At 39.0% G+C, this 11,692-nt stretch overlaps 1 protein-coding gene across 1 annotated transcript; it reads right to left on the bottom strand.

Moving 5' to 3' along the window:
• Positions 1-291: 291 nt before the first annotated feature.
• Positions 292-938, bottom strand: LOC145076477 (putative F-box protein At1g67623). The gene is made up of 3 exons (XM_079022341.1): positions 799-938; positions 557-713; positions 292-459 (listed from the first exon to the last, which is right to left on the bottom strand). The coding sequence occupies exons 1-3, from the start codon at positions 936-938 to the stop codon at positions 292-294; spliced, it is 465 nt and encodes a 154-aa protein (XP_078878467.1).
• Between the last annotated feature and the right edge of the window lie 10,754 nt (positions 939-11,692).

Genomic DNA, 11,692 nt, shown 5'->3' with positions numbered 1-11,692 from the left:
ATGAATGTACATAACATTAATTGTCATAATATGAAAGTACATATCAACAAACTACTCAAAAATTATACCAAACTCCCTAGAAAACCTAACGAAACAAGCATCCCACAAACAAATTTCACACCTAAACACCCATTTGTATCCATTCACACAAGCGTCTGACAAACTAATCACAGACTTATGCATTGCACGAGTTCTATGGAAGCCATGCAAGTGTACATGTTTCTTCCCCTCCCTATTTAAGTGGAGATGAACCTTAGAACAAGTTGCTCTAAGATTCCACTTACCTTTTGCTCAGCGGTAAGCATTGTTCAACATGTCCAAAGCTTCATGCTTCCTATGTCTCCCTTTAGCCATCGGCATCATTCCCAGGACAAATGTTGAATCCAAATGTCCCAATGCAGATGCTTCTTCAAGCATAGTTTTCCCTTCATGATCAGCTTCTAAGAAAAATAACTTCATCTGAAAAAACATTAAACACATAATTTCTAGTTAAAGTAATGCAAAACAAGAAACAAATTAATTAATACTATGTATATATATATATATAACAACGTACAATTCCATTCCTAAACATAATATTTGGGTTTCTCATCTCTATGCATTTGTTGACAACTGCATGTTTCTGGTCAGACCAACCACGAAATTGAAATCCATCTAACTCCATATGTTTATATACTTCATCCGTTTTTCCTGCCTCGTTGAAGAATCTGCAACTGAAAACGAAACACAATATTCTCTCCAAAATGTAAAGACACCTCAAAACACTTCTGAAATAGAATGATCGAAGACAAAACTTACACACTCTTCATCCTGAAAGCCTCGATTGCTGAAATTTTTCCCAAGTCGACCGTTATTTTCTCCATCACTTCCAATAGTATGTCTGTTAGCGATTTCCTTTGATTTCTTGATTGCATCTTCGAAGAAGTACTGACTTCCATAATAATAAACCTTCACTGATAACGATCATGCGAAATGATTTTAGGGTTTTTTGACTGTCGGAATTTTGAAATTGGGGTTGTTTGCAAGTGACTGAAATAAGACTGAAGAACTGAAACAACGTGTTTCGTCGGAAAACATTATGGCGCCTAGATGATGTTCCATTACAAAATGACCAAATTGTCCTCATACATAAAATGACTCATATTTAATTAGTAAGGGTGGTTTTGTCAAAAATCATAATTAAAAGAAAAATCAAATTTTATTTTAATACACAATCGGCACAAATGATATATGCCTTTTTAATCTTGCATTTACCACATTTTACCATCACAACAATGACACATAAGCAACTACCATGTTGACCAATGACCCATATGTCATCCATGTACACCATAAGTAACTACTATATGTTGACCAATGACCCATATGTCATCCATGGGTGATACCATGACACCATAAACAACCACCATGTTGACCAATGACCCATATATCATCTATGTACACCATACGCAACTACCATATGTTGACCAATGACCCATATGTCTTCCATGACACCATAAGCAACTACCATGTTGACCAATGACCCATATGTCATCCATATACACCATAAGCAACTACCATGTTGACAAATGACCCATATGTCATCCATGGGTGATACCATGACACCATAAGCAACTACCATATATATTTACATGACCCGTACGTCTTTTATATATAAATTTTGGTTTAAACATAACAACATAAAGATGTATAGTTTATTAATGTTTAATCCTCGTTTATAATTTTAAATTAAAATTATGCTATGAACACCTCATTAGTCTATGTTCTTTCTTGATGTTATATGTATATACCCTATGTATCAATCTGGAACTAATTTAATAAATTTGAATTACTAAATATTTAGCGCTAATTAGCACAGTTCGAATTTTTCATTAGCGGAGCTTCAAAATATTTAGCAATTCCTTTCCCTCCAAACTACACACATTTAGGTTGCATATTAGGGTAAGTTTACTGATTAGAAATAGGGTTTACATTTTCTATAATCATCATCTCCAGGAGCCAATTGATCGAAATCTTTGTTCATTATACGTTTGTGCAGTGACTTTGGCGATATAGGTTGTCACTCATCTAAAATTTATTTTTATTTAATTTACTGTTGTCGTGATGATCGTTTCTTGTTCTCTGATCATCTTCATGTATATTATCATTTAAAATTACAATTAAATTGGTTTTAATTGTATTCAATAGTTAGCATGCGTAGTAATGCCTTTATATATAATTTATTTTTATTGTTTGTTTATTCTCTCTTCTCATCAGCAGTTTATCATCTTTAATACATTGGTATTGACTACATTTTTTGTTTATTTTTAAGCAAGAAAGATGTCGAACTTGAAAGCAAAAGGAGCATTCGGTGTGAAGCCAACTAAATTCATTGCACCATAGGTTTTGAAATGCAACATGACTTCAACTGCAAAATTCATAAGCAGACAATTACAAGATGAAGAGATCGACTTCCCAATACTAAAAACCATATCCAATGCACCTATAACACCTACCAACAAAACCCCTAAACCTAAATCATTAACATCAACCATGCCTAACACTTCCTAGACATCACTTACAACATCCACACCATCCTTAGAAAATACATCTAAAACTTCAGAAACTGGAACAATACAATCCTCAACACTTACATCAATAACTAAAACTTTAGCACCTACATCATCTAAACCATCCTCAACACCAACAACCACTACCACATCATCAACACCTATATCTACTACCACAACCTCCAAACCTGCATCTACAACTACAATAACTACCATATCCTCCTTAAGTAAAGGAACTACCATATCTACATCTATCCCAACAACTACCCATAATATACCCCATCAACAACACTTATGCCCGAATCTACCCCATCACCAATACAACCAACCATGAATGGATCTGTAGTGGAAAATGTACAAAGTGAAAACAATTCCTCCGAAGATTGTGGACCAGACGGACGTTTAATTGTTCATGTTTGGAAAAAAACATGAGTTACCAATCATGTCTTACAACTTTTTCTATGTATAACCTTTTCGTTTACACGTACATATCAATTCAAAACTTAAACCATCACATGATTACTTGCAGGCTCATACCACCAGGCCCTTGTGCACACTTTATTAGTCGGTCCTTTTTACAAAGAGTAGATCCACAAAGGTACGCTTGGGGAAAAGTAACCAAAGAAATGTGCGAATTATATTGGGAGGAGTTTCATGTAATTAACTATATGTGATAAATTGTTGTTTGGTAAACATTTACACTTAAACTTATGTTTATATTGTTAATGTGTAGAAAAAATGTTGTTGGGATGAAACAATAGACTCGATGTTGAGGCAAGATTGGGCAAGGAAATCGGCACAAAGTTATGGTCAATATCTCTTCAACATGTGGAGCCCAAAAAGAAACAAACATGGATTTAAACCATCTCATATTCCACGGAAAGTCTGGAACTCCTGGCAATTAAAATGGAATACAGATGAATACAAGCTAAAATCTGAGTAGAATAAGAATAATAGGCGTAACAGTGTGGCTGATGGAGTAGAAAAACTTACACAAAATGTTGGATCCGCAAGTTATTTGAAGATAACTTTTGATTTGGTAATTTTTTTTAATGGTACATCATATCCATGTTTATATATGTTTATCTGTATATTTGACATTTTATATGGTATTTATGCAGAAGAGTAAATTAGGACGTGATCCACCCCATAGTGAATTGTTCCTGTATACACACATGACGAATCATAATGGAGTCACTTTCACAAACGAAAAAGATAGACAAATTCATGTAATATTCATTTCAATGTTAAACTTTTATATTGTAGCTAGTTCATAATATCATTCATAAATTTGATATCTTTTAACTTATATTATTTTTATTTTGTAGGTGGCCTATACAGAAAAACGGGAAGAGTTGGAAGCTGAAGGTGCTGAAATTGAGGAGGACAAACTATTTTATGATGTTGTTGGTGGTCATGACAAAAAAAAGACTTTATGGATTAGGATCTTTTGCAAAGGCGGTTCCCAATATGAACGGTAAAACGGATGTATCTTACATTTCGGAAAAAAAATGATGAAATAGAAGAAATGATGGAGCTTGTTGCTAAACAAAAAGAGCAAAACGAAGAGCTTAAAGAAATGATGAATGCCCAACAAGAAGAAAACAAAGCAAGGGTCGAACATCTTGAAAAACAACCTCAAACGACAATGGATCTTATTAATGTCTTTACAAAACAACAACACTATTTGGTCATAAAGTGTTGATATATGTTTATTGTAGAGTATTTATTTTAGATTAGCAACTTTCCTTTTTCCATGTAATAAATAATTATTGTATTATTTTATGATATAATATTTTTATTTTTGTTTTTCATATATTACTAAAAAATAATTTGGATATAATTTATAAATCAATTATCCATCGGTCCAAATGGAATCTGATATATAATATACACCACAAAAATTGCTAGGGTTTCATGACCACAAAATTTGCTAGGGATTCAGCACGACGAAATTTGCTACGTAATCACCACCATGGAATTTACTAGGGAATGACCACCACAGAATTTGCTAGGGATTCATCACCATAGAATTTGCTAAGGAATCACCACCACAGAATTTGTGATGGAATAACTACCACAAATTGTGTGATGGAATCCTACTACGAAGTACACGACGAAATACCACCTACCACGGATTTCATTCCGTTGTGACATTTGTGACGAAATTATCGTTTCCGTTGCAAACCCTCGCTACGACGTTTTTAGGGACATAAATGGGTTGTTGCAAATTGCATAGCAAATCATCTTTTGCAACGGAATTTCAGCTTTTCGCAACAGATTCCTTCCGTAGCAAAATCGTGTTTTTCTTGTAGTGGCTTAGTAAGTTAAATTGATTTCTAGTACCAGAATAGTTGATTGATTCGATTCCTAATCTTGCAGTTACGGCCTTAGAGAAAACGATTTTGGATCATAGACCTATTTTTATTAAACAAGAGGAAGGGGATTACGACATTTTCAGTAATCTGTTTTATAAATCTTTAAATTAAAAATGAAATTTTTGATCTTGAAATTTGGGATGTTACACAAGAGGAAGAGAGTAGATCTAGAAACTTCACTCCATTTGCAGTATTTTCTGGTAAGCAAGTCTCAAACTTGCTTAATGATTACTTAAATCTCTTCATCTTCACTTTTATTGGGTTTTTGGTCCAAATGTCTTGATCCTTGGGAAATGGACGTCCCAAGTGAGTATGCTTCCAGATCTAGGACCTTGAAGGGATTTCATGGCATAAATGTGCAAACTTTATGACCATTGAAGCCCATGCAAGCTTTAGGATGTCATTTTGGCATTTTAAGCTCCAAAAGGCCATGCATGGAGAGAAAGTCAGAAACTTTACATGTTCATGTGGTGTTTAGGGTCTAGATCTCAGTTTGTATGTGTTAACTTGAAGTATAAATGGATTTTGGATCAAGATCTAAGTCTTAAAGAGTTGGGTTTTGAGCTAAACCCATTAAGGAAGGCTATTAGCGGGTAAAGTTGGAAACTTTACCCTTAAAAGGACATTTGCAGTATGTAGATGAAGTATGGAGCTTAGATTTGAAGGATAGGAGCTTAATCTATTAAGATGGCTTAACAGACTGAAGAACTCATCGAGTCCATAGAGGAACTCGACGAGTTTGGTCGAAGTGTCCCAATTCTGTAAAGGGAAAAACTCGACGAGTTGACTGGAGAAGTCCCGATTCTGTGGATAGGAGGAACTCGATGAGTTGAGAAAGAACTCGACGAGTTGGATCGTGATTTCAGGATTTATGATTCATGGAATTCGACGATTTGATGGACCAACTCGACGAGTTGAGTCAACCCAGAATGTTGACTTTGACCAGGGTGTTGACTTTGACTTTGACCAAAGTTGACCCTTAAGGGGTTATGAGTAGAGATGGCAACGGGGGCGGGGAACACAGGGGACCCCAATCCCCATCCCCGAATCCTCATTCCAATCCCCATCCCCATCCCCATCCCCATCGGGGAATATAAATAAACCCCCATCCCCACCCCCAACGGGGACTGGGGATCCCCAACGGGGGAACGGAGATTTTTTTTCTCTTTTAACATGCAAACTTTTACGTAAGAAAAAACTCTATATTTCAATTTTACCAGCATAAGTTTAAAGATTTTATAAAATATATAAGTACCCATAAATTGCAGAAAAAATATAAATAAATTTTCTACCAAATTTAAATACATACATCAAAAATCAAGTAAAAAAATTATCAGATTGATATTTAAGGTAAAATAGATCAACCAAAGAGAAAATATATATATATATATATATATATATATATATATATATATATATATATATATATATATATATATATACATGAGTTTAAATTAGATAAAAAGAAAAAGCAAAAAGTATAATTTCAACCAAGTAATTACTAATGAGTTAGGTTACTTAGCTCAAATTTTATGCATTATAAACTATACTAAATATATATGTTATGTATTATTTTTATATATTAATATATGTCGGGGACGGGTCCAGGGTCGGGGATTAAGGGTATCCCCATCCCCACTTTTTTTATTCGGGTATTCCCCATCCCTGTCCCCATCCCCGGTCAACCTGGGGATTCCCCAGTCAAAACGGGTGCGGGTTTCGGGTTCCCCATTGGGTATGGGGATTTTTGCCATCCCTAGTTATGAGTATGAAAGGGTAATTAAAGGAGATATTTTATGTGTAGGAGTTTGATTAGAGTTGATTTCAGAGTCGAGGACAATTCAGCTACTTCACGACATTCGAGGGGAGTTACCTTCCAGTAGAAGTGGGGTGAAGGTTCCAATGCCAGCCCACTAGTAGTTGATTATAGTTGAGACGATTGTCTTTGTGATAATTGTCTAATATGTCACTATCTGTTATGCTTTATGTGATAATATGATATGATATTATATGATAGTGGTAGGAGGGGTACGTTAGACCCCGTAGCCGGTTGAGTTAAACATGAAGGAAGGTCTGGCACCCAGATATGCATGGCAATATGTTTATGCTATGTATGATATGGTAGTCGTAGGGGTTAAATAGTTCCCATAGCCAGTTGAGATAAACCGGAGGGTAGGTCAGGAACCCAGATATGCCTGGTAGGGTAGGTTGAGCACCCGGATATGCTTGACAGGGTAGGTCGGGCACCCAACTATGCCTAGCAGGGTAGGCCGAGCACTCAGATATGTCTGACAGTATGTGATTATGTGGTATGATGGGGGAACTCACTAAGCTTTGTGCTTACAGTTTTCAGTTTTGGTTTCATGTACTTCCTCTTCGAAGGGAAAGGAGCCGACATGATTGCAGCGAGGATTTCCGCACATGATATCTTTGTGATTTACACTTTGATGTTGTTTTATCATGACATGTTTTGACTATTGATACTTCGATTTTGTAATATGGTGGTTTTTAGACAAATGGTTTCATAATTAGTATATTAAAAATAAATTTTTTGGTCTTGAATTTTGAGATGTTACATATTATATTACATCATAACATGAAAGAAGGTATCTTCTATACTAGAGTCCGACTCAAAGATGCCTGAGTCTAGCCACTGCGTCATACGATGGAAAGTCATTAGAGCATGATCTGTTGGTCTTATATAGTAGTCAAAGTAAATACCTTATCTTAGTTTAATTCTATTCTAAATGGAGCATGAGTCTCCAATGAAGATTTTTTTTAAAAGGAAGAGTATGTGCAAGATTGAGCACTGTCAACAGTCAAGAAGTCTACGAGTTACAAACTCAATAGAATGGAAAGATAGCGTGTAGAGTCATTATAAAATCCATGTTTTGTTGATGATTTTGAGACATAATCATCCTAAAGGGGAGATAATTGTTACACCTGCAAATTCAGGCTAGTCAATTAATATATAATAAGCGTTAAAAAATGACTTTTTGATAAAAGATTGTTTTGGATAAATAATGTTAACTAAAGTTATAGTATATGTGGCAAAGATTCCGTACATATAAAGAATGTTGATCTAACACCCAAATTCAGGAAGGCCAAGAAAGGAAAGGAAACCCTAAGTTTAAGGGACGACTCGTCGAGTCCAAGGAGGAACTCGGCGAGTTCGAGCGGGATCCGAGTCAAGGAGTAAGTGACCGACTCAGCGAGTCGGCCAAGGAGACTCGGCGAGTCTGGTCTGAACGAGGAAAACCCTAAATCCGGGACTTGGAGCCTATTTAAGCGCCTCATTCTCTTCCTTATGGTTCCTTTACTGCCTCTCTAACCCAAAACACTAAACCCTAGTCGCCATATCCATTTTTGAGCTAATTATTGCCTTGAAGAGTGCATTAAAGCTTGGAGAAGAAAAAAGGATCTTGGAGGTGCAAGAAGGGGGCTTTAGATCCGGGATTGGGAAGACATTTCTGAGCATCTGGAGGTAATAAACTAGTTCTTGGACTCCTTTGCACCTAGATCTATGTGTGAGTTTTGGGCATTCTTGGCATGATAGTAACCATTTCGAGCTAGAAGTTCAGATCTGAGGTTGCTACCTCAGGTCCATGCTTGTTTTGGTCTAGAATCCCATAAAGTATCAGCTCTTGGTATGTTGGTGAAGCATGGTTGTCATAAACCCTAGTTTGGAGTGTTTTGAGCCTAGATCTCCATATCTACACGTAAAGTTTGCCACTTTACGTGAGGAATAGGCCTTGGAAGTATGGATCTATGTGTTGGAGCCCTTGTTTGGCTCGAAAAGCCACTGCATGGATTAAGAGTTGGAGTGACTCGGCGAGTCACATGGGTAGACTCGGCAAGTCGGATGAAGTTGGGCAGGAACTCGGCGAGTCTGTTGAAAGTTTCCTTGGACTCGGTGAGTCTGTTCTTGGACTCGGAGATTCATGTCGCGAAACCCCAACCCTTCGAGTTGAGACTCAAATCAGTGAGTCGAGTGGAGACTCGGTGAGTTGGTCAGGTCAGGACTCGGAAATTGGTAGACTCGGCGAGTCATAGATTGACTCGGTGATTCGAGTCGCGAATGGAAGGACTTTGAGCATATGAACTCGGCGAGTCAGTAGGTAGACTCGGTGAGTAGGTTTAACCTGGAAGGTTGACTTTGACCAGGACTTGGACTTTGTCCAGAGTTGACTTGTTTGACTTTTGAGAAGTCGGTTTGTAACGTCCCAAAATTCAAGACTAAAAATTTCTTTTAATAAAATATTACTTAAAGTAAAATCATCATTTCAGAACATAAACAGAGTATTAGTTTTCAAAACACATGTTCATTATCAGAGTAAAACATTCCCAGGCTGACTAATCTATGGTGTGTGCCATGCGATCATCCCGAGCTCCATTATCCGCTCCCGGAAGTACCTAAAACCAAAACTGAAAAAGTAAGCACGAAGCTTAGTGAGTTCCCCAAATACCACATACCATACAAACCATTCATAGCCAAGAACCGACTTATCCATAATCAAGTAAGGTGCTATGTGCCAAACATAGTCTTGCCATTATGCCACGGGCCGCGCGTGGTCTTCCTGGTCAAGCCTGGGCCGCTCCCTGGGTCTTACAGACAAGTGCCAAGGGCCACCCCCTGGTCTTACAAACATGTGCCAAGGGCCACCCCCTGGTCTTTTATGCAAGTATCACAAAGACAACTGTACATACTACTCTACTTAGCTAAACAACATACAGTGTGCTAGAAGCCACCTCCTGGTCTTTCATATATAATAGCATACAATGCGCCAGGAGCCACCTCCTGGTCTTTCATACATATTGCCTAGGGCTAACCCCCGGGTCTTCCTATCATCCTTAATAACATACAGTGTGCCAGGAGCCGCCCCCTGGTCTTTCATGCATATTGCCTAGGGCTAACCCCCGGGTCTTCCTTCCATACATAATAACATACTGTGTGTCAGGAGTCGCCCCCTGGTCTTTCATGCATATTGCCTAGGGCTAACCCCCGGGTCTTCCTACCATACATAATAACATACTGTGTGCCAGGAGCCACCCCTGGTCTTTCATGCATATTCTAAATGGGTCGGCATTGGTGCCTTAGACCCATACAAACAGTGAGGAGACTCACCTCGCACTGCTGAACTCTACTGATAACCTCTGGCTGCTGACCGACAACTCTCTGAACTCCTGCTCCACTCGCTCCCCGAGCTACCAATGTCAAAGCAACACTGAGTCTAACTGACCCCCGAAAGACAACCAAGTCAACTCTGGTCAAAGTCAAAGTCCTAGTCAAAGTCAACCTTCCAGGTCAACCCTACTCGCCGAGTCACCCTATTGACTCGCCGAGTTCATATGTTCAGAGTCCTTCTCTTAGCGACTCGACTCGCCGAGTCTACCAATTACCAAGTCCTGACCTGTCCAACTCACCGAGTCTCCATTCGACTCATTGATTCGAGTCTCAACTCGAAGGGTTTGGGGGTTTCGCGACTTGACTCGCCGATTCCAAGACAATCTTCATCAGACTCGCCGAGTTCCTGCTCAACTTCATCCGACTCGACGAGCTGTTCATCCCACTCGTCGAGTTCCTCCTCATCTTCAAGATACTCGCCGAGTCCACTCAAAGGACTCGCCGAGTCCATCCGGTCCTTCATACATGCAGAGGACTTTTGAGTCATGCAGGGACTCAAATCTATAGATCTATCCTTCCCAAGCCTATTCCTCATGTAAAGTTGCAAACTTTACGTGTAGAGAAGGAGATCTAAGCAAAATACACCATAAACTAGGTTTTAAGGCCAAGGGGCTTCAACATTGACTCAAGGCCTGATACTTTATGCTTCTCTAGTCCATAACACACTTGGATCTGAAGTAGCAACTCCAGATCCGGCTTCTAACTCAAATGGGTGTCAAACCATGGCTTAAAAGCCCCAAATCTCACAACCATGGAAGATCTAAAGGAGAGAGGGACGACTTATTACCTTCAATATCTCAGAAAGGCTCCACAAACTCCAGATCTATAGTCCCTTCTTGCTCCTCCAAGTTCCTTCTTTCTTCTCCAAGCTTTAATGCACCTTCCAAGGCAACAAATGGCTCAATCAAAGGATATGACGGCTAGGGTTTGGTATCCAGGGCTGAAGAGGCAGTAAGGAACCCTAGGAAGAAGATTAAGACGTTTATATAGGCTCCAAGTCCCGAATTTAGGGTTTTCCATGCACAGACCAGACTCGCCGAGTCACCTTAGCCGACTCGCCGAGTCGGTCACTTACTCCTCGACCCGGATCCCGCTCGGACTCGCCGAGTTCTTCCTTGGACTCGCCGAGTTGCCCCCTAAAAATTAGGGTTTTCTTTCCTTTCTTGGCCTTCAAAACTTTGGGTGTTACAACTCTCCCCCACTTAAACTAAACTTCGTCCTCGAAGTTTGCTATGGCCCACCGCCTGCGATCTGCCTCCAATAACTCACCAATTAATCCAGCACCAGCTTCCTACCTTCGCTGGCCTCCCGCTCGGTCATTCCGACTAACATAAATCCTTGCGGATAATCATTTCGGGTCAACTCTGACCCTGATCATTCTGGAAACACCCCTTACTCAGCCGACAACCTTCTGGTACTCTCCGAGTACTGCAAATGAACCCATAGGGATTCACCCCTTCTTTCCTCACGCGATTCCCTTACCTTCCCAAGGCGATGCCCCAAAACAACTATCTCCCCTGCCACTGTGAAGATCCTATGTTCACCAAATCCATTACCCCCGCTACTTCCAGTACGGGTCA

The sequence above is a fragment of the Lactuca serriola genome, chromosome 9 (genome assembly GCF_051521515.1).
Source record: "Lactuca serriola cultivar US96UC23 chromosome 9, Lser_US96UC23_V15, whole genome shotgun sequence".
NCBI lineage: Eukaryota > Viridiplantae > Streptophyta > Magnoliopsida > Asterales > Asteraceae > Lactuca > Lactuca serriola.
The sequence above is the reverse complement of the archived record's forward strand: the minus strand, read 5'-3'. Positions and strand labels throughout refer to the sequence as shown.

Bases quoted from the DNA above. Each gene is read 5' to 3' on its own strand.
- LOC145076477 (XM_079022341.1), bottom strand. From the start codon at position 938: ATGGAAGTCAGTACTTCTTCGAAGATGCAATCAAGAAATCAAAGGAAA. The intron at 714-798 runs GTAAGTTTTGTC...TTTCGTTTTCAG, and splicing joins GCTTTCAGGATGAAGAGTGT to TTGCAGATTCTTCAACGAGG. The intron at 460-556 runs GTACGTTGTTAT...ATGTTTTTTCAG, and splicing joins TTATGTTTAGGAATGGAATT to ATGAAGTTATTTTTCTTAGA.